The sequence below is a fragment of the Choloepus didactylus genome, chromosome 17, assembly GCF_015220235.1.
Source record: "Choloepus didactylus isolate mChoDid1 chromosome 17, mChoDid1.pri, whole genome shotgun sequence".
NCBI lineage: Eukaryota > Metazoa > Chordata > Mammalia > Pilosa > Megalonychidae > Choloepus > Choloepus didactylus.
In genome coordinates, this window is record NC_051323.1 from 7,114,176 (window position 1) to 7,141,064 (window position 26,889).

At 42.5% G+C, this 26,889-nt stretch overlaps 1 protein-coding gene across 5 annotated transcripts in view; it reads right to left on the minus strand.

Moving 5' to 3' along the window:
* Positions 1 to 26,889, minus strand: part of DNAH6 (dynein axonemal heavy chain 6) — a 342,016-nt gene that overhangs the window by 77,203 nt on the left and 237,924 nt on the right. For 4 of the 5 annotated variants that reach the window (XR_005212367.1, XM_037806992.1, XM_037806991.1 and 1 more), the window contains 9 exons: positions 26,673 to 26,869; positions 25,458 to 25,661; positions 24,644 to 24,769; positions 21,899 to 22,063; positions 20,417 to 20,484; positions 17,955 to 18,135; positions 11,589 to 11,768; positions 4,980 to 5,213; positions 1,341 to 1,476 (listed from right to left, as the gene is read on the minus strand). Coding sequence is in view for 4 of the 5 variants with exons in the window: in XM_037806992.1 (XP_037662920.1) it covers positions 1,341 to 1,476; positions 4,980 to 5,213; positions 11,589 to 11,768; positions 17,955 to 18,135; positions 20,417 to 20,484; positions 21,899 to 22,063; positions 24,644 to 24,769; positions 25,458 to 25,661; positions 26,673 to 26,869 (1,491 nt within the window). In the remaining variant the exon portion in view is untranslated. The remainder of the gene's footprint in view (positions 1 to 1,340; positions 1,477 to 4,979; positions 5,214 to 11,588; positions 11,769 to 17,954; positions 18,136 to 20,416; positions 20,485 to 21,898; positions 22,064 to 24,643; positions 24,770 to 25,457; positions 25,662 to 26,672; positions 26,870 to 26,889) is intronic. The other variant, XM_037806993.1, reaches the window with a different exon arrangement.

The window sequence follows — 26,889 nt, forward strand, 5'->3', positions numbered from 1 at the left end:
TTTATCCAGATTAATGGAGGCTGTAAAAAGAGAGGAAACTGGAAGCCAGGAGTTGGAGAAGTCCACACAGGAAAAACTCGAAGTCGCAGAAGCTAGAAATGACATAGCCACATGGCTGGAGGCAGAGAGGCAAGCCAAGGGAGCCCAAGGATGATGGTGAGCCAGCAGCCCAACACTACAGACTTTGGGGAGAAAGCATCACTTTGTCAATGCCTGGAATTTGGACTTCTTGACTCTGAAATTGTGAGCCAATAAATTCTTATTGTTAAGCCAACCTATCTTGTGCTATTTGTCTTAGCAGCCTGGCAAACCAAGACACTGGCCTCTCCCCACTAGGTGCAAGTAGCACTGCCCCAATTGTGGCAACCCAAAATTTCTCTAGACATTGTCAGTGTTCCGTAGGGTCAAATCTATAACCATAATAAATGCAATTGGATTAAAACTTGCCTGTTTAAAAAGAAACACTCTCGGACTGTTCAAAACAACAACAAAATCCCACTAACAATACACAAAAACTATGATACAAAAAATTGAAAAAAGTATATAAAAATATATAAAGGGAACACTAACTAAAAGAAACCTGTTGTAACAATATTACTATTAGAAAATTTATATTAAGGCAAAAAAGCATTATTCAGGGTTAAGAGGAATATTATTTAATAATAAACAATTTCAGGAAGATAATAAATTATAAAGAATAAATTTCATGCAAACCATGAACATAATTTCCACAATATAATCAAATTCTAGACAATAAAAAGATGGTGCTCTCACATCCTAAATGCTTCCAAACAAAAAGTGTGCTATTAGAATTGGAAGCTCTACATATTAAAACATGTAGGGAAAAATTAATGTAGAATGTTATAATTCAGAGCAGTGGTTGCCTCTGGGGAAGAGGGAGAGGATGGTGGGAAGGAGAACAGGAAATTTTGGGATGCTTGTACTGTTGTATTTAATGATTTGGGTGGTGGTTATATAAGTGCATTTAGTTTTTCATAATTAATCAAGTTGTACAATTTGGATTTGTGCACTTTATTGCAACTAGGTTATCCTTCAATTAAAAGTTTATCAAGGAAAAAAAACCCCTGTAGGGTGCAGCTAAAGCAATACTTAGGGAAAATGTGTAGCCTTAACATTGATTTAATGGTAAACATGTAATATTGAAAATTCATGGGCCAACCATTCAGCTCTAGAAACTGGGAGAACAAATAATCCTCAGTTTCTTAGTAATGAAGAAATTTCGTAGTGAAAAATACTGATATTGTTGAAAAGGTCAGAATAAAGGAGACACTGAAGTTAGGGCTCAAGAGCTTCTTCATGAGCCTTTTTCGTCACATTACCTAGGCGTATGGGGATGGGATGTAGTATTATATACTGTGTAAGTCCTTTAAAAACTGGAAACAATTCTTCTAAGTCACAGCATGAGAACCATATGGTGGTAAGAAGCCAGGGAACTTCAGGCTTAGGAGGGCGTTCCTATTAGAAGACAGGAAGAAAATGAAAAATAATTCACAAAGATAACTGCAAAGTCACTGTTACTTTGTCTAAGTGAAAAATCAGTCTCTAATAGCATGTTAAAAATAATCATTTACCTAGGTAAAGTAGCAACATAAGCTGAAATGGAAATGGTACTGAATCAATTCTACTTGTGAATCTTTCTACAGTAGTGAAACTGATAAAATGTTTTCAGGTTGACATTTGCAGAAAGGCAAGCCGATCTGGTGAAGGGTTAAAACTAAATGTGTTAGGGTTTTAAAACTAAACAATCACCCCAGTTTCTCTCCACTCCCCAAATATTCTTACAGCTAATTTTTTTTGCTAGAGGACTATAGTATTCAAATCAGATTCCCAGATTTTCTCACACCTGGGAGATGGGGAAAGCTGAATAGTAGCAAGACAAGAGGCAATGTCATCCCAGCTGGGATGAGTACATGTATAATTTCAGATATTCCTAGAAATAAGTGATTCATGTATTATGACATCTGTCAATATTACATGAATCACTTACATGTGGGTAAATAAGCTTTTTAAAAAAGACATAAAACAGATGCTGCTGTAGACTGAAGTTAGTACTTTGTGAAATTTCATGAATATTTGGCTGAGGTCCTATGCTAAATTTTTTTAAACAACATCACTGAGATACAATTAATATACCATGCAATTCACTTATTTAAAATGCACAATCCAGGAGATTTTAGTATATTCACAGATATGTCCAACTATCACCACAATTTTAGAACATTTCATCACTTCAAAAAGCTACTACTCCCTTACCTTCCATCTTCTCACAACCCCCACCCCTCAAGCACCACTAATTTACTTTCCGTCTCTATAGCTTTGTCTACTGCGGACATTTAATATAAATGGAATCATATAATCAGTGGGTTTTCTTTGATTGGCTTCTTTCACTTAGCTTAATATTTTCCAGGTTTACCCATGTTGTGGCATGTATCAGTACTTCAGTCCTTTCATAGCCGAATAAAGTTCCATTGTATTGATACACCACATTTGATTATCCATTCATCAGTTGATGGACATTTGGGTTGTCTCCACCTTTTGGCTATTATGAATAATGGTCCTATAAACAATGTATCCAAATTTAAAATAAAAAGGTTGGGTCCAAATTTTTGTGTAGACATATATTTTCATTTCTCTAGGATATATACCAAGAGTCATATGGTGACTCTGTGTTTAACCATTTGAGGAACTGCCAGACTGTTTTCCAAAGTGGTTACACCGTTTTATACTCCAACTAATAGAGTATGAGGGCTCCAATTTCTCCACATTTTCACCAACCCTTATCTGTCAATTTGATTCTATTCATCCTAGTGGGTGTGAGGTCATTTCTCATTCTGAGGTCATTTCTCATTGTGATTTTGATTTGCATTTCCCTAATGACTAAAGATGGTAAGCATCTTTTCATGTGCTCATTGACCATTTATACATCTTTCTATTTAAGTTCTTTGTCCATTTTAAATTGGGTAGTTTTTTATTACAGAGTTGTAAGAGTTATAAGAGTTCAATAGAACTCCCTCATCATATATATGATTTGAAAATTTTTCTCCTATTCTGTGTTTTGTCCTTTTATTTTTCTGATAGTGTTCTTTGAAGCACAAATGTGTTTAATTTCGATGAAGTCCGTTTTATCTATGTTTTCTTTGGTTGCTCATGTTTTTGGAGTCATATATAAGAATCCATGACTAAATCCAAGATCTACCCCTATGTTTTCTTTCAAAACTTCAAAATTTGTGTAGTCTTGTCTCTTATATGTAGGTCTTTGATCCATTCTGAGTTAATTTTTGTACATATGAGATATATAGGTCTAACTGCATTTTTTTTGCATGTGGATATCCTGTTGTCCCAGTACCATTTATAGAAAAGACTACTGTTCTTTACCCATTGAATTGTCTTGGCAATCTTGTAAAAAATAAATTGACCCTAGACACATGGTTTTATTTGTGGATTCTCAACTCTATTTCATTGAGCTACATGTTTACCCATATGCCAGTATCACATTGTCTTAATTAGCATTCTTTGTAGTAAGTTTTGAAATCAGGAAGTGTGAGCCTTCAGCTATGTTCTTTTTCAAGATTGTTTTGGCTATTCTGGGTTTCTTCCAATTCCATATTAATTTTAGAATACACTTGTCAATTTCTACAAAAAATAATGCTGGGATTCTGATAGGGGTTGTATTGAATCTGTACATCAATTTGGGGAGTATTGCCATCTTAACAATATTAAGTCTTCTGATTCATGAACATGGGATTTTCCCCACTAATTTAGATCTTAACTTTTAATTTCTTTCAACATGTTTTGTAGTTTTCAGATGAAGAGCTTTGCACTTTTTTGTTAAATTTATTTCTAAGTATTTTATTCTTTTTGATGCTACTGTAAATGGTATTATTTTATTAATTTCATTTTTGGCTTGTTCATTGCAAGTGCATAGAAATACAATTAAATTTTATATATTGACTTTGTATCCTGCAATTGTGCCAAAAACTTCTATTACTTCTAATAGTATTTTAGTGGATTTGTTAGGATTTTCTATATGTAAGATCACACCATCTGTGAATAGAGATAGTTTTTCTTCCTTTCTAATCTATAGGCCTTTAATTTCTTTTTCTTGCCTAATTGCTCTAGCTAGAACCTCCAGAACAGTGCTGACTATAGCAATGATATAAATGGACATCCTTGCCTTACTCCTGATCTTAAGGGGAAAGCTTTCAATCTTTCACCATTGGGTGTGATATTAGCGGTGGATTTTTCCTAAATGCCCTTTATTATGTTGAGGAAGTTCCCTTCTATTCCTAGTTGCTGTGTATTTTTATTATGAAAGCATGATGAATTTTGTCAAATGGTTCTTCTGCATCAAATGAGATAATTGTGTGGTTTTTGTTTTTTATTTTATTGGCATATTGTATAACATTAATTGATTTTTAGATGCTAAATCTACTTTGCATTCCTGGCGTAAATCTCACTAGGTCATGGTGTATAATTCTTTATAGATATTGCTGGATTTAGTTTACTGAGAGTCAAATAAAGGTGCCAAGTCCAGCCTGCAGTGATAGGTCAAGACTCAAGTATTGCCAACCAGGTGCAGGTGTCAGGTCTGCAGGGGCCAAGGTCAGGGCTCAAGACTGTCCTGCAAGAGCCAAGAGTTCAGAGTGGGGCTGAGATGGAATTGCAGGCAAGGGTTGGGGGGATCGTGGCTTATCTCCGTGGGCCACTGGGTTTGTGGTATGTGGGTGAGGTAGATTAGTTCGAATTGATGTATAAAGAGGTGAAATGTCACCAAGGTTACCCAGCTAGCTGGAGGCAGAGCTGAACTATAATCTAGCCTCCCGAACCTCAGCTCCCTCTCCACTAGACCACACAGCCAAATGTAGAACCTTCGGCCACCAGAGTCACTAAGAAGCTTTGGTAGAATTTTGTGGCCTCTATCTAGAATAACATTCACCACCTAAATGGGAAGCACATACCTTTTCTAATCCTGCCGAACCTCGGAGAAAGAAGTTCCATTCGGCGTCAGTTAGGTCTCCTTGCTGACGCATGATCTCAACACAGAGCATGAAACTGTAGATGAGTTTATGTTGTTCAAAAAGTCCTCTTGAAACGTTGACATAAGCAGTCAGAAGAGTTTGATCCAGTAGTATTTCCAGGCGCTGTCGTAGGTCGTCTGTCTTTGTGGAAGTTTCAATCGTTGCATTGAACAACTGTGTGAAAGAGAGCTCTATCAGTATCTCTGATTTAATTCATTCTCTCTGGAGGAAAAAAAAAAACCTGCTGCCTCTTTCTCGCCCCAATTTAGTCACTTAATTGCAGGACAGAAGTGAATATTCTACTATGAAAAAATTCAGACATCATCCCAAATTGAAATGTGATACTTGTATTCTGCATTCCCCTACCTCTCTCTATTTGGAATATGTATTCTAGACTAGCATTTTTCAGAAATGGGCCAATGCCTAACTCTTGACAATATTCAAAAGGCATCACCTTGATGTGAGATAGAAAACATTGAAAAATGGAGGGAAACTTGCAGAACCTTTTTTTTCCCCACATCCTCAATTCAGATTTGATAAACTCTCCACTTTGGGGTGAGAGATGTAAGGACAAGGTAAGGTCAAGCACTTTTATTGGCATGTGGGAAGAATGTTCTAGAATTATCTTTGAAATTTAAGAGAAACTGATTCCAAAGATTTCCACCTTGCTTCCTATCTGGACATTTTGAAAGCACCCCCACTGCTGCCCCGCCGAAGTGCCCGATACTACAAGGGCACGGGGAAGGCAGTAGAGATGGTGGCATTGAGGACTTAGCTGCGAGGAGGGCCAGAGGCAGCCCTACCCATTTCCTGAGACTTCCACATAGCCTGGGAGGAAGATGCAAAAATTTCCAGCAGCCCCAAGCTGTGCGAGGAGGCTGGGCAGAGCCTGAACTCTTGGGCTGTCTGGAGGTCACAGGGCAGGAAGACCTTGCAGCAGAGCCTTGGGGGTGTCCCAGAAGGAACTAGAGGGATACATGGCAGTGTCTCAGAGGACCTGGAGCACAAGGAGGCTAAGGTGGGAAGTGAGGTAGTGTCTTCCCAGTCCTTGGGGTGCCTTAAGACTGTGGAGCTCAGCCAGCTCAAAACACAATGGAAGCTGGAAGCCTGTTGTGACTTGAGGCAGATCCAGGCCAAGAAGGAGAGTCCATCCCTCTGACCGTGTCAGTGTCTCCTCACCAAAAGAGAGGTCTCCATTTGCTTGGACGAAGTACACAACTATTTTAGAGATTTGGGAAAGTCCTCGTTAATTCTCCTTAAAGTTTGGTCCACAAAGGATAATGGAGCTGTTATTTTAACACACTCAGAAAAAAAGAGATTGAGCTATCTTTAACACCCTGACAAGAAGCACAGAGGTTAAAGCCTGGTGAAGATGTAATGAGTTTGGTGTCAAAATGAAACACGGTAAATCCTGAAACACCCTAAATGCTTTCAGCAAGAACCATGGATGGATGTTCTAGCCAAGACTGTCACCTTCAAATGTGCCTTTGGTTTCTAGTTTCCCTTTCAAGCAGAACGCCAGGATTTTGATGATTCTTTCCCTCATCCCATTTTCTCTCAGCCCAAGATATTTTTGGAACATGCATACTTTCATTTCTTGAAGGTACCCATAAAAACTTGAGAAGCACAAATTTACAATTATCCGGAATGAGAAAAATGTTATCCAAGTCATTTAGGTGGCTTACAGGATTTACTAATCCTTGATTTGCTTGGCTTAACGCCTGTCAACTAAAGAAAGGGAACAGAGACATGAGAACAGCAAACCCCTGCCTTTAAGAAATGAGGTTTAATCCCAGAAGAGAGAGCTTCTGGACCCCCAACTATATCAAGACCCCTAGAGGAAAATATCAAGCTTAGCCTTGAGTCATAACAATTCGTTGACTATTTCAGCAGCTCTCTTACGGAGTGTGGAAGCAGACCCTTCATTTGTGAAACACTCATGAAGTGTTATGTCATGCTGGGGTTACAGAGATGGTGAGGCTCCGTTCCTGGAGCTTTCTGGAAGGTCAGGCTCCAGCAGGAGACAGAAACTCTTCACCCCAAAGCACTGTAGTGTGAGGATCCTATGAGACAGAGTAAATGTGTTGGATTAAAGACTCTGATGAATTCTTTGCCACTTCTCTCCCTGAGCAGAGGACACTAATTCCCCTCCTCTTGAATCTGGGCTAATGTTAGTGACTTGATTGACCAACAGAATGCAGGAGAAATGATGCTGCCTGACATCCAAAGAAACAGTGCAGCTTCTACCTTGGTGCCCTAGTTTGCTAATGCTGCTGTTATGCAAAACACCAGAAATGGATTGGCTTTTATAAAGGGGGTTTATTTGGTTACACAGTTACAGTCTTAAAGCCATAAAATGTCCAAGGTCATGCATCAACAATCGGGTACCTTCACTGGAGGATGGCCAATGGCATCTGGAAAACCTCTGTTAGCTGGGAAGGCATGTGGCTGGTGTCTGCTCCAAGTTCTGGTTTCAAAATGGCTTTCTCCTAGGACTTTCCTCTCTAGGCTGCAGTTCCTCTTCAAAATGTCACTTTCAGTTGTTCTTGGGACATTTGTCCTCTCTTAGCTTCTCCGGAGCAAGAGTCTGCTTTCAACGGCCGTCTCAAACTGTCTCTCATCTGCAGCTCTTCTCAGCTCCTGTGCATTCTTCAAAGTGTCCCTCTTGGCTGTAGCAAGTTCACTCCTTCTGTCTGAGTTTATATAGTGCTCCAGTTAACTCATCAAGGCCCATGCTGAATGGGCAGGGCCACACCTCCATGGAAATTATCACCCACTGTTGGGTGAGGTGCATCTCCATGGAAACACTCAAAGAATTACAATCTAATCAACACTGATAGTCTGCCCACACAATATTACATCAAAGATAATGGTGTTTTGGGGGACATAATATATTCAAACTGGCACATTCCACCCCCTGGACCCCAAAATGACATGATCTTTCCATATACAAAATACATTCATCCCACAACAATATCACAGAAACTTGAATCATTTCAGTAACAATAGTTAAGTACAAGATTCCATCAAAATAAGTTATAGGTGTGGTTTCTCCTAAGGCATAATTCCCCTCTAGCTGTGGACCTGTGAAACTTAGAACAAGTTATCTGCTTCCAATACGCAAAGGAAGGACAGTATGGAAAACAGGGTTTAAGGGACCAAAACAATTCCTAAAACCCGCAGGGCAAACTCCATTAGATTTCAAAGTCTGAGAGTCAATTACAGAACGATGTTGCATCCTCAGGGCTTGAAAGAGTGGGAGTCTAACCCTTCCTAAGGGCCTTTGCAGGAGCCTTTTCCTCTCCAAATGCTGGGGTGAGTGCTCCAACATATCCACACATTGGGGAGACCACCTTCTCAGCCCCACCCTCCTCAAACATTGGGGCAGCACCCAGATTCTCTTCCACCTCCAGGGCACACACTCAACTCCTTGAGAATAGTGGGGTGGTGGCCAGGCTGTCCCCATTCCCCTGGGAATGTGCTCCACCCTCTTTGGGGCCTGGGGTGGAAAAATTCTTCCAGAGAATTGAGGAGGAAGGCCCACCCTCAACCTCTGGGACAAACTCACCCTTTCCATGCATGTGGGCCACTCTGCTCTTCCAGCCTGAGACCTCTTGACTCCAGACCTCAACCTCCATGGCTCTGTCTTTGAAGAAATTTTTCCTTCAATTTGTTCCTTTTCTGTCTCCTCCAGTCCAGACCGGCAGCGGCTCCGTCTATAAAGATCTCACAAAAATTCTATTGGCTTCTCATGAAGCACACAGGGGTCAAAGCTCTCAGACAATAGGACCTTCCACAAATCCTTTCTGCTTAACTCCTCCGATCTTAGCTTGTACTGAAATGGTGGCTGGGTCACATGTTTGGTTAAATCCTCACATTGGGCTGTAGCTTCTGGGGTCTTACTTTTTGGAAATCCAGAATTCTCCAAATTATCAGTTTCTGGTTTCTTTGTACCCAAGAGTTCAGTTCTAAGTTTATCTCTGTCCTGTCGCATTTTAGTATAAGCTGCAAGAAGCCAGGCTACTTCTATATTTTGCTTGGAGATCTCATCAGCTAAATATTTCAGGTTGTCACTTTCAAATTCTGCCTTCCATCCAATACCAGGACTCAATTGCCAAGTTCTCTGCTACTTTAAAACAAGGATAGCCTTCCTTCCATTTTGCAACAACACATTCATCATTTCTGTTCAAGGCCTTATCAGAAGTATCTTTAGAATCCATATTTCCACAAACAGTCTCTTCAAAGCAGTTTAGGCCTTTATCAAGCCTCACAATTCTTCCAGAATCTTCCCCTTATCCATTTAAAAAGCCGTTCCAACATGCTTGGTATTTGCAAACTTAGCAGCACCAGCACCCCACTCCTGGTACCAAAATTTGTCCTAGTTTGCTAATGCTGCCAATATGCAAAACACCAGAAATGGACTGGCTTTTATAAAGGGGTTTATTTGGTTACACACTTACAGTCTTAAGACCATAAAATGTCCAAGGTCATGCATCAACAATCGGGTACCTTCACTGGAGGATGGCCAATAGCATCCGGAAAACCTCTGTTAGCTGGGAAGGCATGTGGCTGGCTTCTGCTCCAAGTTTTGGTTTCAAAATGGCTTCTTCCCAGGACGTTCCTCTCTAGGCCGCAGGTCCTCTTCAAAATGCCACTTTCAGTTGCTCTTAGCTTCTCCGGAGCAAGAGTCTGCTTTCAACGGCCGTCTCAAACTGTCTCTCATCTGCAGCTCCTCTCTCAGCTCCTGTGCATTCTTCAACGTGTCTCTCTTGGCTGTACCAGCTCCCTTCTTCTGTCTGAGCTTATCTAGTGCTCCAGTAATCAAGGCCCACACTGAATGGGTGGGGCCATACCTCCATGGAAATTATCCAATCAGAGTCATCACCCACAGTTGGGTGGGGCACATCTCCATGGAAACACTCAAAGAATTACAGTCTAATCAACACTGATAGTCTGCCCACACAAGATTACATCAAAGATAATGGTATTTTGGGGGACATAATATATTCAAACTGGCACACTTGGCTTCTTAGAAAATTTGATTTTGGGAGATGTCCTCTTGGAATGTAGTTGCCACATAGTCAGAAGCCCAGGCCACCTGGAGAGGCTACTGTAGGTGCATGGCTGGCAGCCCAGTCATCTTGATGTCTGGCCCAGGTCAGCCTCCAGGTGACGGCAGCCCCAGCAAGAGGCTATGCTGGAGAAGGTGGCATTTAAGTTGGGAGGGAGGACAGTCTAAACAGAGGGAGTATCACAAACATAAAAGCATCCAGTAACTCTAGGGCACGCAAATGGATCAATATGGCCTTGCCGAGGAAGAATGGGACATGTGGCTGGAGAGACAGAAAAGGACAGGTTAGGTGTGGGTTTGAATGCCAGGCCACAGCACTCATCTGTGAAAATCCATTTAGCATCCTGTAGAAGTGGAAGGCTGGTCTGGCTTCCAGGCATGAGAGCCAGCACTGACCAAAGGGTACAGGCGAATATGAGAGGAAATAAAGATGTATAGCAGGGAAAGAGAGTATATTTACAATTCTCCACTGTTTCTACTGTGAGGGGAGCCTGTGGAGGAGCCTCTGTTTGCTGAGTTTTGTTATGCGTACGGGCATGGATGACTGGAGAAATGAGAGCAGGCTAACTTGCTCTGCATAGGGAATAAGATGGACAAGAGGGGAGTAGCGGGTGGGAAAACAGAGTCAGTGAGGCAGGTGTGGGGTGGGCTGAGAGGAAAAGGCCACTGGTAGCTGAAAGCAACTCTAGGGACAAATGGAAGGGCTGACTGGGGATGCTTGGTAAGCTTTGCTATGTAATGAGTGGTGTAAATTCTCTATCTCCCCTCAAAATCTTCTGTAAAATTAACATTGCTTATCAAAGATTCTGGCACTGAATTTGCTTTTGGGAGATATGACGGAATGCTGCTAGAATGAAGGTGAAGGGTGAAAACAGATTCTACTTGTGAGACGAAATTCAATTGTGAATAGGAAATAAATTTGAGAGCCCAGAAATAAAACAAGAAAGTCTCCTAGTCTTATGGTGAACGTGGGAAAGGAACAAAGGAAAAAAGATTGGGGCATTCAGGATTCCTCTAAATAAAACCCAGGGATGGGGAGGATAGCATGTTGTATAAAAAATTGTGAGGAAAAAAACAAACAATTTGGGTAGGGTCAGGGCTGGCAGAGACTTGAGATACAGTGCAACGACAGAAAGGAAGCCAGATTACTGTAGAGAAATTACAAAGAAATAGTGCAGAGCTGTGACTCTTCAAAGGATAAGAAAGGCAGGCAAGAAGGAAAATAAGCAAGTGAGTTAGAAGAGAAAGCCAAGACACAACGAAACTTCGAGAAGCTTTCTTTTCTTCTTCTAGAGCGTTCTGTGCACACAGGACACTCACAGTGTTAGGGGACATACTCTTAAATCATATATTTGAACCCAAACTCCTAGAGGATTTACCTGATAACCTGGCCAGAAGGAACGCAAAAGGCTTTAAAGGGAAGCCAAAGAGATACATTTTACTAATGACAAAAACAAGGAGAACCACGGCAAACCTACCTGTTTAAAATATTTTAGCGAGTACTGATACATAGGATCTATTTCTGAGAGGCTTGCCACCACAAAGTACATGACGGAGCCCTGAGTGGCCACCGGGCGGTACTTCTCCCGAGCAACGTTCATCATCTGCTCCGTGGACTCCGCCTCCTTTAGCCTGGTCTTAATGGCACCAGAAGTGATCTGAATAAACACACGGCAATAATCAGTTCTGAGTGATCTGGTTCAGAAAAACGGTGGGATTTCTGGAATATATCCACTTAGGTCTAGGAAAGAAATAAGAGTAAAATGAGTTAGTGACTATAAGGCGGGGGGTGGGGGGGTGGGCAGAGGGAATGGCTGAACCTCAGGACTCAGTGGCCACCTTCCGAGAGACCTCCTTTCCGTCCAGAATTAGCAATGGGCAGAGGGAAATGGGCACTACAAGAAGCCCTAAGAGAAAGGAAAAAAAGAGCAATTCTCTGAGACTCAAATCTGAGTTACTTCTGGAATGGAAACCCTAACACGGCACCATTAATTGCTCCTTAATTTCTTCAGGAACAGTCTTAAAGTGATCCAGGGCATATGTAATAAAACAAGGTGTGACAGGACACCCAAGGAACTGCCCAAGTGAGGGTGTGCCGGCTTGGATATATTATGTCCCTCCAAAAAGACATGTTTTAATCCAATCTTGTGGGATCTTTGGATTAGCTTGTTTACATGGAGATGTGACCCAGCCAACTGTGATTATTAGATTATTTCCATGGAAGTGTGGTGCTACCCATTCAGCACTGGTCTTGATTCGTTTACTGGAGCCCTCAGACAGAAGGAGATCGGTGCTGTAGCTTAGAGAGACATCTTGGAGATGGCCATTGAAAGCAGACTTTTGCTGACACTTTGGAGATACTAGCCCCGAGTTTGCCCCGAGAAGCTAAGCCTAGAGACATTTTGGAGAACACCATTTTGAAACACAACCCGGGAGCAAGCAGACGCCAGCCATGTGCCTTCCGATCTAACAGAGGTTTTCCAGACACCAATGGCCTTTCTCCAGTGAAGGTATACTCATGTTTATGCCTTGGTTTGGACACTTTTACGGCTGTAGAACTGTAACTTTGTGACCTAATACACCCCTTTATAAAAGCCAATTCATTTCTGGTATTTTGCATAACTACAGCATTAGCAAACCAGAACAGAGGGGCACAGACTGGAAGAACAGTACCACATCCCACCCTGAAATCATGAGGATGACTAATATTCTCGTCCTTTTTTCCCTACACATTCCCAGATACAGACATAAGAAAACTTTGGCATAGGAGCTGTTGATTATGAAGGGTTATAAACCCAAGCAAGTTGGAGAACTTTTCAAGGTCTTTTGATTTTCTTTTAGTTTCTGTATTTTCGGGTGGGGCTCTGGAGAGCCTTTTGGCCAATGGCCTTTTTCAAGATTCCCTTCTTTCCCTTCTCTGTCCCTCCCAGTCTCTATTTTTCTATTGCTGCCTGTTCCCGACTCCTCCCACCCCACTTTCATCACCGTAGATATTGTTAGGTTGAGAGGCCCTTTGCCTCTAGAAAGTCAAAGGGTCTAGGGCAGGACAGTGAAAATTCACTAGGGGAATTGGTTGATCAACATTTTCTCTATTGAAGGAAGAGCTAAAGGGGACCATGGGGTTTCTGTCTAGATCAGCACTGTCCAAGAGAAATATATATGCGAGCCACATGTGTAATTTAAAAATTTCTAAATTTATCAAAAATTAAAAGAAACAGGTGAAATCAGCTGCAGCAATCTATTTCATTTAACCCAATATAATAATATAACCCCAATATTATCATATCAACGCATAATTGATATAAAATTACTGAGATATTTTACATTCTTTTTTAGTGGATTAAGTCCTTGAAATCTGGTGTGTATCATACACTAACAACACATTCAGGCCAGCCACATTTCAAGTACTCAACAGCGAAAGTCTACACTGTCCACTCCAGCCCACCAGGAAAGGGAAAGAAAGGATTCAGTGCAGAAGCTGAGTCCAGGAATCAGAAGGCTGAACTTCCCTGTGCTGACCGCTTGGGAACTTGATGGGGGAAGAAAGAGTAGAGCTGAGTGTGATACCCTAATCTCAATACTGGACTCAACTGTAGATTTCACAAACGAGTGGTAAAAAGGAAGTTGATATGGGAGCAGCTGGTCTATGGAGATCTGCTGTAAAACAATTCTTTATTCCCTGGGGAGCACAAAGCCCTGACAATAAACACCCCAGGGCTAAAGAGAAATGAAAATGGACCATTTTCTTACATTTTTTTCAGAGACTATGAGAATACTCTAAACCTTATTTGAGTTTGGTGACTACTTGTAGTCATTATGCCATAGAGACTTGAGGCTTCAGCAATGGTTAGGTGTTCTAGTTTGCTAATGCTGCTGTAAAGCAAAATACCAGAAATGGATTGGCTTTTATAAAGGGGTTTATTTGGTTACAAATTCACAGTCTGAAGGCCACGAAAATGTCCAAATTAAGGCATCAACACAAGTATACTTTCATCGTAGGAAGGCCAATAGCGTCTGGAAAACCTCTGTTAGCTGGGATGCATGTGACTGGTGTCTGCTCCAAGTTCTGGTTTTAAAATGGCTTTCTCCCAGGATATTCCTCTCTAGGCTTCAGCTCCTCAAAAATGTCACTCTTAGTTGCTCTTGGGGCGTTTGTCCTCTCTTAGCGTCTCTGGAACAAGAGTCTGCTTTCTGTTACGGTGCCCGCGAGTTAAAGTACGAGACAGCCAAACAGAATTTAAAGAGCCTTTTATTAGCCAGCTAGCAGGCGGCTGCCGTCTCTCACTCCACGCAGGGAGTTCAGCAAGCAGCCCCCACCTGTGTGCGCTGGTGCCTTATATAGACAGAAACCGTATCCTAGAAACGCAAGCAAGCAAGCTGTTCTAACAGAAGCAGAGTTGGCAGTTTAGCTCTTAATCACAAAAAACAATTACACAAAGAGTTTCACTTGGAACTGGAGCAGTTATTGATCATACAAAACAATTTCACAAAAACAATTTCACAAAGAGTTTCACTTGGAGCTGGAGCAGCTATTGATTATAAAAGGGTTACAAAAAGTTTCACTTGGACCTGGAGCAGTTATTGTTAGAAGAGTTACGCTTGGCTGATGCGTGCAACTGCAGCTTTGCCTCCCCTAAACAGTAAAATTTTGCTTCCTTTAACTGATACAGGCCCAGCCTCACTCCCCCCTCCCCATGGCCTAATGCCGTTTACACAACGCTGTTGCTTTTCAAATGTTTTAGGATTAAGGGAAGGGGACCCCACTTCACTTTCAACAGCTGTCTTCAAAATGTCTCTCATCTGCAGCTCCTTGCTCAGCTCCTGTGCATTCTTCAAAGTGTCCCTCTTGGCTGTAGCAAGCTCACTCCTTCTGTCTGAGCTTACACAGTGTTCTAGTAAACCAATCAAGCCCATGCTTCCAGGGCCACGCTTCCTGGAAATTATCCAATCGGAGTTATCACCTACAGTTGGGTGGGTTGCATCTCCATGGAAACACTCAATCAAAGAATTACAATCTAACCAACACTAATATGTCTGCCCACACAAGATTGTGTCAAAGATAATGGCATTTTGGGGGACATAATACATTCAAACTGGCACATTAGGGAACATGAGACACATGATTTTATGAGGCATTAGATGTTGAGGGGAGTATAAACTAGAGGCAGGAAATGCAGCCCAGGATAAATCAGTTAGAGTCTCTGGCTGGAAGGAAAGCAGGCACAGTTGTAGGTAGGGTACCATGTTGTAAACAGAGAGGTGAAGTGAATGCATGCACAGATGCTAAAACCTTCACCCTCCTCTGTTTTAAAGCTCCCCTTGCAGCCAGATCTTCATCCATAAGGGCTGAGATTAGAGAGCACAGCTCTCAGAATGATCAGCCCAGTAGGAAAATCCTAAACATACTGACACTGGAGATTTCCCATCTGTGGTGGATCGAATCATATCCCCCACTAAGATATGTTCAAATCCTAATCCCCATTTGGGTGGGTATGAACTCATTTTTTTAGTGGATCTTCAGGTGCCAACCCTTCAAGTTCTAATTTTCAAAGATCCTATATGGATGAGGTCAAATTGTATCAGAATGGGCCTTAATCCACTTTGACTAGAGTCCTTAGAAGCAAAGGAAAGTTGATCATGGAAACACAAGCCACAGAAAGAGACAGGAGGAGGCAGATCACCCCGTGATGGAGGCAGAGATGGATGGCCAGCAAGCCGCCATCAGACAGATGTGGACTTTGGAGAAGGCATGGCTGCTGAGATCTTGATTTTGAACTTCCAGCCTGCAAACTGTGAGCCAATAAATTCCTGCTTAAGCCCACAAGTTTGAAAATATTCACATCAGGACACATGGTGAAAATTCAGAATACCGGGACAAGTCCTACAAATTTCTTGAGAGAAAGAAAGTCTACATATAAAAAACATTCTGATTAATGGCTTTTCATTTATTAAAAATAAATTAACTGTGGAAGCCAGAAGGTGGGAGTTAGGTTCATTTTCTCATGAAAGAAAATGACTTAGAGCCTGGAGTTTGATACCCAGCCAAACTATCCATCAATGTGAAAGAAGAATTGAGACATTTTCAAAACTTCAGAGTCTCAAAACTACTTCTTATGCCTCCTTTCTCGAGAAGCTCCTGAAGACTGTGCTTTACCCAATCAAGGGAGTGAACTAAGAGAGAGGAAGGATGGGATGCAGGAAACAGGGCATCCAACTTGGAGGAGAGGTGGCAGGAACACTGACCGGGATGATGGTGAAGAGAGCTCAGGAGGCTTGCGAGGCACCGGGCGCTGGGTTGGACAGGGCGAAAAAGCTCAGGCATTTAAAAGTCTTGAAAGGGGAGTGAGTTGAATTAGTGATAAATACACAGAAAACAAAGAAAACATAGAGACAAGACAGTAGTCAACTCCATGGAAAAAAATGAGCTATGCAGAAAAAAAAAAATAGCCATACGTTAATATATGGCTCATTTGAGAATAATTTTTATGTATGTTACCATAAAGTAAACATTGAATGTTTAGCTATAATCAGGATCTAACCATAGTGGGAGGCTGGGGGACAGGAAGGGTGTGTGTGTGTGTGTGTGTGTGTGTGTGTGTGTGTGTGTGTGTGTGGTGGGGGAAGAAAGAGAACTAAAGACTTGTATTCTATTGTGAATAGTTAACAACAGTTAAGGAATTAAATGAAAAATCCAAGAAGTAGCAATATGAGTTTATTACTTACAGAACGGTGTAAAAACCAAAATAATTGGCAAAAAGGGGTGAAAGTAGTTGCCTTCATGAAGGGAGTCACGGGGGTGTGGGAGAGAAGTCAGGGACTGCTGCTTTTTCATTACAAGCTTTGTAGAGCTATTTCATTCTCCAAACAGTTGGCATGCAAAACTTGGTGAAAAAATAAATATAAGTGGATTAACAACTAACTGCCTGAAATTAAAAACCCAGACAAAAAGAGGAAGAATAAACAAGCAAAAAGAGAAAGAGAGGAAGGAAATGGGAGACCTGGGATTATTTGTTTGTTACTGATTGAACATCGAGAGCTCAAGAAACTATAGGATATAAAGCAATAAATCATTTTTAATATCAACGAAAGGCAAAGAACATTATGTTTTGTGTCCTTGTCTAGTAAAGTCAAGAAGAATTTTTTAGTAAATTATTTTGTTTCTTATGAATTTATAAAATCATTTTATAGGCTGTGTTTCTAGTATACATGTTTAAAATCATGATTTGAATTGGAGAAATAATGCAAAGCAGGGCTGTACATTTAATGTAAAAATTTGTCTTTCTAGGGGGTGTTCATTCATTCAGTCAACACCAATTATGTGCAAGGCACCATGTTTAGCCCTTGGAGAAACAAATATCAAGATGAAGTAATCACAAATTCCAATCATATAGAACTTAACCTATCGAGAGAGATGAGACATGTAATTGGATAACTATGACTAAGGTAAATGGTGACACGTGCTGTAACAGAGGTTCACATAAAGTGCTACAGAAGTTCCGAGCAGGTGGAGATTAATGGCAGTTGGGAATCCTAGGGAGGCTTCCCGGAAGGGGTGGCATTAATACGGATTAAAAATTGTGCTTTTCCTTTCAACTTATCATGTCCCATTTCTTTTCACTACGTGTTTTGTTAAAATAAATGCAGACAAGACTAGAGGATCAATTGTCTGTAGTCTCTCTACTCTTCCTTTGGCAGGTGAGGGGCTCTGCAGCAAGGGATATTCCTGTGCATGCCCCCGGCAGCCCCCATTCTTGCTTAAAAGGCTTCTGCAGGGGTCTCCAAGGCCATAACTGTAACTCCTGAAATAACACACTTTCCATAAACACTAAAAGTATTTTCCTTGCCTTCGAATCCTGGAGTGTCTCAATAAGTTCTTCATTGTCCAGAATATTTCCTTCAGAGGTAAAGAGCATCTTCAGTATTTTCTCTTCAATGGCTTTCAACTGGTTTTTATCAGTGTTGATCCTCACGATAAGCTCGATTCTTTGTTCTTCCAACTCGGGTTTTTCAAGTCGCACCACATCACTAGAACCAAAGTTGCAAGAGCTAAATTACATCTTTGTTAGTGCCCTGAAATGGCTTCTATATTTATTTCCCCACTTCTAACAGTTTTTATTCTGAATACTATTTAGCTGAGAATTAATGCTACCGGCAGAATCCGAAGGCAAAAGACTGTTTTTGGTCGGCGTACACAGCAGCTTTTCACTGCACTACTTATCAGTTCTAATTCTTCATATCGTATCCCAGAGCCCTGCACCCTTCCATAGGCAGTACCATAACTTCTGCTCATCTTCTCTTACAAAACCTGCCTAATGCTTGATTTCTCTAATTATTCCATTTCTGTCTCTAACTCTTGCTTGTCTCAAGCTGAAAATGGGGCCCGGAACATTCTTTTCATACTGACATGAAGCTTCCTCCTTATCCTTATTTAGGGAGCTTCTGAAATCCCACCATCTCCATGAATTATTCTTGAAGCATCTGAAAAAGGGACCTTACTTCCAGGTTCATCCCTGTCTAAACACATGAACTTACATCTCCTGTCACTTGTCCATAATTTGTCCCCAGTCCTCTGTTGGCAGGAGCTAATCTTTATTAAGCTCACTTGGTGCCAGCCCCCCCCCCCCATTACATGTTACAGGAACATCTTATGAATGCTCTTGTGAGGAGTGCACGTGGTTAGCACCCCCAGCTTGCAGATGTATGAAGAGACCCTCAGGGGCCACTCCCCACGGTCCTGTGGCTGAGAAGCAGCGCTGGCCTTGAACTTGGGTCTGCTGGCACTACAGCCCACGTTACTACCCACAATGATGGGCGATCACGGTTTATTCACTATATATGTACTGAATTCAGAAGGTTTAAAAATTATGTGGAGACCATAAGAAATCATCACCTCAAATTCAGAAGAGAGGGATGTAAAGAATTTTAAAGATAAAGGTGAGTTTAGGAAACAGTGTGGGAGAAGCATAAGTCAAATTAGACAAGAATCAAAAAGCGGGGATGAATTAGAAAGTCTGCGAGGAAGACAGAGGAAGGTGGGTTGAGTGGGGTGGCTTAAGGGAATTCCTTGAAGCGGAAAAAATGACATTGTCCTAACCCAGGACTGAGGAATTGCTGTTGGCAGCATCTGGGAGGCGGAGGGATGAGCTGTGGTGTTCAAAATCCTGAGGATCCTGGAGAAAATCACCAAGAAGCAATTGAGTGCCATGAGTACATGCTCCCCACCTGGGGCTCCGCAGAGCAGGGCACGACTGAAATAGGCGCCAGCTGGCCAGGACCCAGGGAGGCAGAACTGCAGCCTGGCACATCACCCTCCCTCTTCCGTGCCGTTAAACACATGGAAAAAGCAGGGAGACGTGGCACTGAGCCTCAGCGCTGTCCCTGTTCTTGTCAGGGAGCTTCTCCTCTGTCCCAGGCAGCCTAAGGAGCCGAGAGCTTAGAGGCACAGCCAAGCTTAACCATTCATGGGAATAGGACATGCCCATAAAACATGGCGAAATGTCCTTTGATTGGGAAGAAGGTAACTCAGCTGATGTTAAGTAAGTTAGCAGATGGCACAAAAGACCCCTAAAAGCAACATGGAAAGTGAGTTCATTACTGATAACGGGTACATTAGGCTGACCTTGACTTCAACAGAAGGGATTATCTTTTGTTTGAACATGGGTTTAGATCATATTTTCCTTTAGAGTGATGAATATACATAGACATATCCACGTACATATACGTCCACACACCTAGATACGTCTCTATATAAAACTAGTTTAACCAATGTCAATGCTATTATTTTAATAAATATTTTAAACTTTCTGCCTCCTGAACCTTTTGGCTAATTCTGATGATCCATATCAACAGTTCAGAACCTGTTTTTGGGAAATGGGGATCTAATCATATACAGAGTATCCCGAAGGAAAGCATTTATTTTTTTGAGGTGGACAAATGCAGGTATACTTAAGTACACTAAGCAAACATCTGGAGAAAAGTGAAAGGGGAACAAATATATTTGAGAGTGAGCAATTTTATTCACAGATATGGGGTTGGAAACCCTGGTGGAGAGGCAGAGACTGGGTTGGGCCATGGGCCCTGATCCTGGCCCAGGAGGTGGGTGAGAATTAGTGGCATATCCCTGAATTCTTGAGAAGACTGGGGACAGGAAGTGATGAAAATGGTAAAGAACTTGGCTGTGTTGCTATTATTTTGATTGAGGGGTAATGTGTGGCGTTTCACATGTTAAAATCTTTTCTTTTTCAAAATTTCTAAACAAAATATTAGAAAACTGCCCCCCAACACTTTTTTATTTTTATTTTTTTACCTTAGTAACTGGTCCTCCAGACCTGATTTGGTTACTGTGAAGTTGATGATCGTGACTTTGATGCACACCTGGAAGAGGAGCACAGGGCCCATAAAAGGTTTAAATGCAAACTATAAACAAGAAGTGGATATATATTGGGTCTGACAGTGCTGCCCCCCATGGATTTCCCCTGCCAACACCAGTAACAACCTGTTCCTCAAACCCCACAGCTGTGGAACCCTACATGGTGTTTTAAGGAAAGATGAGCCTGCGACTGGTTAGAAGTATCAGCTTGGGTTCGAGTTCCAGCTGCACCTGTTGGTGAAAGTCTGATGTGGACAAGCTATTCATCAACTCCAAGCTTCCGTGCCTGATATTTAAAAATTGGAGTTATAGTAACAACTCATAAGGTAATTGTGAGGACTAAATGGGACAGTAAAAATCTCAAATGGGCCTGGGGACAGGTTGCTCTGGTGGCAGCTGTATGATTGGGCTCCTCGAGGCTGACAAGGAAAACCTGGGCTTTTAAAGGTATTTCCCCACCTCAGTCAAGAAGCGTGTCGATTTCACTCAAAATGAATGCATCTAGTGGAAGGCAAGTGGCTGTGAGATGTTCAATAACTCAAATCAGAATGACAATACTTGGGATGGCATGTTCAAGGGGTTTTTGGAGGGGCTGTGGAGAGAAGGTTTAATTCCCACAGCCCCCTGCCTATTTGCACGGCTCCTCTTAGACGAGTGGACGCCACCTGGCCTGGGACCACCCTCCGAGTGTGCACAGGTGTGCCTGGCGCTGGGGCAGCCCCGAGGGGACGTGGGAACGACTGGCTCCCTAGAGCCCCCGTGTAAGCGTGAGTGGGGAGAGAGGAACCCCAGCTTTTTCACTTCTGTTGTGACTGCCTTGGGCTCTGCAGCATGAGCAGGGATTCTTCTGGATCCTACCATGGCTCAGGGACATGTGTATGGACATGGGGTTCACGCAGCTCCCCTCATATGTCGGCCCCCGCCCCCAGCCCAGAACTCTCCATCCAATACTGGACATTTGAATCGTGATTCTCCTCAGGGGTTTCAACTGGACAACCTCTTCGTTTGGGCTGCAGGTCATGGGCATTTGCATCCCTCGGCCCCCCAAAATTCTCCGTAAGTTCTGATCCATTTATCTGCCACAATAAGAGAAGCAACCCTGCTCTTGTGCTGAGGGAGGGAGAAGAAAGATGAGCAGGGAGTGGTGCCCTGGTTTCTGAGAGGAGCTTGGCTAGTGAGATGGAGCAGCGGCCTGGGGAGGGAGTGGGAAAATCTGAGCCCCAGCTGCAGGGTGAGTGCCAAGGCCTGGGGAGAAGGGGCTGGCATCAGAATCATGACTCAGAAGAGAAGCTTCTAGAAGCAGGTGGAGGCAGGGAGGGTGCGGGGGTGGGGGAGGAGGGAGCAGGTGCACACTTCAGAGGCCACCACAGCACCATAAAAGCCCGGCGAGGTGGGGAATACCACACCACCAGCTCGCACCTCCGGCAGATAGTGGGGATTTGGCATTTTGGTTGTCATATAGAACTTAAAGTTTTTATCGTAATCAATGTCCGAGTCTCCAAGGCGAATGAGAAGTCGTCCACCACTGAAGAAAGTCTGTTTCAAAAGAACAGGCTCTAGAGCTGGATCCAAGGTTTCTTTAAGCTTAAACATTAAAACAAAACAAAAATACAAAAAATAAAAAAAAAGAAAAAAAGAAAGAAAGAAAGAAAAAAAGCAAGCAATTAAATGTCATCAACTTCTCAAAATTCCTTAGGTCTCAAAACTCACTTTGAATGAACAATTTTCAGGGATCCTGTAGTTATTTGCCAATGTCGTCACCTCATCTCCAGCCATGTACATTTTCCAGAGCTTATCTTATCAACGGGCTAAGGAAATAGGAGCATGTGAAGGCAATATGTCCACTTAGACCGATCTCACATGTATGCATCTCCATGAGAAATAAGCCATGAGGGGGAGGCAGGGCTGTGCTGTCACAGGCCTCGGACAAATGACCATCTGTTCATTTTCATCATGTTTCTAAGTCATGGGTTAGATTTGGCCCACCCACAGGCCAAATCCCATCTCCTGCAGCCTGTTTTTGTGTGGCTCTCCAACTGAGGATGGTTTTACATTTTTAAAGGATTGTAAAAGCAAAAACCAAACCAAAACAAAGATGAATATGTGTCAGAGATTGTATGTGGCCTATGAAGTCTAAGATATTGACTATCTGGCCCTTTAAAGAAAAAGGTTGTGGACCCTGCTTTTATGTGACAATTTTTCCCCCACTCAAAGCAAAATCTGATTGTGGGCAAGAAGGTGGGCATGTGGGCATTGCCAAGGTAGACATCTTCTGTCAGGACAAACAGGACAGGGTCTGTGGCCCCCAATTTTTGATTGTAATCCATAGTAACAGATCTATTTCACATTGTGACGTGGCACCCACAAATGTAAATGCTTGAAATACAAGTGTATGAGATAACATTTATCCCTGCTACCCGTGAAGCAATTTTGGGTTTTTAAAAATTGTATTCTGTTTTTAAAGATGACGGTTGAGGCTGGCAAAATGAATTTCATACCTAGGAATGGGTGGAAACAAAGTTTGAAAACACCACCCTAGCAAATGTAGATAGCAGAAAAAAGGGAAGTCCCTGTCAGAGTGGTCACTTCCTGTCTGGGGACCCCACTCCCAGGAGAGCTGTGCTACCACTAAAAGTTCTTCTACCAAGGGCAGAAGAACATCAGAGAAGGTCTTTCCTCCACTGCCACGGGCGTGAGAAGTCCTGGAGGACTTCCTGTGTCACGGGGTGAGCATGGGTTCAAGAATCCAGTTTGGAGCTAACGTAACTGTGCCAAAGATTTGGGGGATCTCATCCTGTTCTGTAACTTCAGGGTTTGAGGGGGCCTGGGATGCATTGCAGAACCTTCCCTGTGTTGGCCATGTTCAGAAGCTGCATGCTGAGACTTCTTGTGATCTTTATGCTCAAGCGGGGAATGTGGTGGTAACTTGACGTGGATTTCCCAGGCCAGCAAAGTGGCTCGGGCAGTTTACTTAACCTTCTGTGCCTCAGTCTCCTTGTTGGTAAATGTGATAATGGTGAGACTGAAATGAGGATTAATGAGTTAATACACATAAAATCCTGAGATCAGAGTCTGGCTAATGCTTATATTAATAATTATTCCTAGGCACTAGGCCAGTGCTGAAGCAAAGCTGTCCCCGGTCACTGGTCTTTCCCGAGCTTCTTGCCTGTGTGTTGAGGTAGAGACGCTTCTAGGCATAGATAAACGGAGAATCGGCTCACAGCCTGTGCTCTTACTCATTGGTTCATCTCTTACAAGAATAGAATGGTAAGTGAGGGAAATAAACCACTATCATTAACCAATCTCTTTTATTCCCAGGAACTTTGCATGTGCAGTCCCCATTGCCTGGGAAGTTCTCTCCGAGGTCTTATCAAGGCTGAGCTTGTCACATAGCTCACTGCCTCCTGCCCCGTCTCTAAGTTAGGTTCCTACTCTTCTCCTTACTGGCTATCTCTGCACCCTGCTTGTCCCTTCAAAGTCCTCATCACAAGTTATCTCCCTCCCTCTCTCATCTTTCTCTCTGTTCACCGGCTCTGTTCCCAACAAGAGTGTAAGCTATCGAGGGCAGGAACCACTGCTATACTGTTCTTCACTGGTTCTCAAATAATGTTTATTGAATGAGTGAACTATTTCACAAATATCCATTCTCTAAGTGTTTTCTGAAGAAATGGGGCATCTAGGTTGACTCTCTGTCTCTCTCTCTCTTTTCTTAACAAAAGTTCATTCTTCTCAGTCATTACACAATCTAATCCTGACCTCGTGTTCCAAACAGAAAATAATGTTTATACCTGTTGGAGAGTTTATTGGCTGCAAATTATTAGTGCATAGATATGGTCCCTGATGACACAACTGCTTTGAATTTTCAAGGCAGCTAAGGCTCAGGAGCCACAACAAGGCTCGAGAATCAGCAGTGTTAGAAAACAGAGGCCATCCCACTTAACACCAAAACAACATCTGAAGATGAAAAAAATAATCACTCAATAACAGATCCCTCACTACGTGAGAGTGTATCGTTTAAGGATCAAAGCAACTGGTTTCACCAGTTTGAAAATGGAGTTGACGAAGTGTCTCTGGCTTGATGCAGATATAGCCTGTATTGGCTAAAATACAGTTGGGATCTAAAATTTGTGGTCTAACAGGAGAAAAGAAAAGTGAAAAGCAAACCTCCTCCAGTAGGACAGGTAAACCAAGTCGGATTGAGTTCTCAAGTGTACGTAAGAAATTAGTATCTGTGAGCTTAATGATCTTTAAACCACTTTTGCTTTCCTTGTTCCTTATCCAACGGTTTGCCTGAATGAGAAAGCACAGAGCAGGGTATTTATTGTACAGTTTATAAATATCCAGAAAGTGAAAGCTTTGAGAATAAAGTTTATAAATTTGGTTTGTTCAATCTAAACCACCCCCTCCCCCCACAAAACACAACAAAAACAAAAACCATCCTTTAAACCCAACTTTTTGGATTTTTCCTTTATACATATCTGGAACAATTGAAGAAAAGAGCCATCCAGGAAAAGCTTGCCCTCCTTTCTTTCCCAACCGCTCCCTTTTCCAAACTCCATTTAGTACAATCTGATCCAAGGAATTAGGCGGTTGGGCCATGGGATTCTGTGAATTCCAAGCAGACTTGTTCAAGAATTTGTTATACCCTGACTTTATTCTGAGCCCCCCAGACCTTTTAAGAACAAGGGCCATATAGGAATGAATTCTGTGAATTTCTTCTCCACAGAAAGCAGAAATCAAATGGCTGACCCTCTAAACAATCAGAATCAAGTAGGCAGAGCATTTCAACTTGTCCCTTCTTGCTTCCCACATCCACAAAATAAGGTACTTGAACAAGATGACCCCTGAACTCCCTTCTAGGGCTAAATCTCCATCATCTTACAAGTATGCCAAATTCCACATTTACAGTTTGTAATAGACATCACGATACTAACCAGTGTTAACAGACCACTCTTCATCTCAGGCATTTCTTACACACCTGATCTTGGGGATCAATCATCAAAGGCCACCGCCGTCCCTGAGTCACCAGAATGCCATTTTCTGTTGATATCATGTCCCGGGGCAGCCCATCAGCGTTCCACTGCCGTATTTCATAGGGATCTCCGAGAATATTAATGAGGCTGAAGGAAGGATTGATGGGGATCTCCAGAAACTGACAATCCTGGATCCAACATTCTATGAGCTGTCAAAGAAGGAAAGCTCACATGTACAGGGTCGGGGCACTCAGTAACTGAGGACACAGGCACAAGGTGGTGGTCAGGAGTAAGTCAGGGGCTGGAAGAGGTAAGACCTACCCAGTCACCACCGGCCTCTGGGTGTCAGAGCATGGGACGGGCCCTGGGGTGGCACAAGAAGTGGACTGAACATCAGGAGAGCTGGGCCTAGGACTGTACCATTAACCAGCTGTGACTTTGGGCATTTCTTTTCCCCTATCTGGGCCTCAGTTTTCCCATATGTAAGTGACAGAGTGATCACAGTGGCTTTCAACCGTTGTTTATTGTGACCTTGGGAGAGTCTGGCAGCATGTGGAGAAGATTTTGTGTGCCCCCCAAAGGCACCACTACCCCAGTGAGAAACACGGCATCAGATGATACCTGAGCTCCTGGAGAATCTGCGTGAGTCCTACATGAGGTTTTATAACTCAAGGACAAGGGTGAAACCATTTTAGAAAGGAATTTCGTTTTTAAAAATGGCTTTAAAATTCTTCCAAAGAATTTAATTTCCTGGAAAATGAATTTAGATGAAATTTTTATTCTCTGATGAATACGAAGTTTTATTCATTATAAAGATAAAATATTAACAACCACCAATTTTTCTTGTGCACAGCTCCCTTCCATTGCCTAGCCCTCATAGCTGTCTTGCCAATTCAGAAAATTTCATCCCGGGCAGACTTCAGATAACACTCCTGATCATAAGGGTAGAGGATGCAGTGCCCCTTTTCCTTACCCCAGGTTCTTGTGCTGTGTTCTTAAGTGATGAACAGCTTTCTAAGGCAGCAGAGGGAAAGGAATGTGTTAAGCGTAGGGGTAGATCATCATGGCTGATAGGGAGAGGTGGAAGGCTGTGGAAATGTATAATTTCCACCCTGGAGAACTTCCATAGTAGGGAGCCTCCATCTGAACTCAGAAAAGTGAGAACTCTCCACAGTCTCGGCTGGCTGTCCCCACATCTCCCAGGAAGTCCATTTACTCACCAGCTGCCTGTACAGGGCTGTAAAAGCCCCATAATAGGCCACACAAGCTGCTGCTATGAACACATTCCCAACGATATTCGATATCTCCTCCTCAAATTTCTGGATGCTTTCTTCCCATCGAACTTGTTCATCTCCTAATGCAGCTGTCAGCTTCCCGGCACGAGTAAGGCGTGCTTGTGTCAGGGCCATAGTCTTCGCTACAGAATTTTAAGAGAAT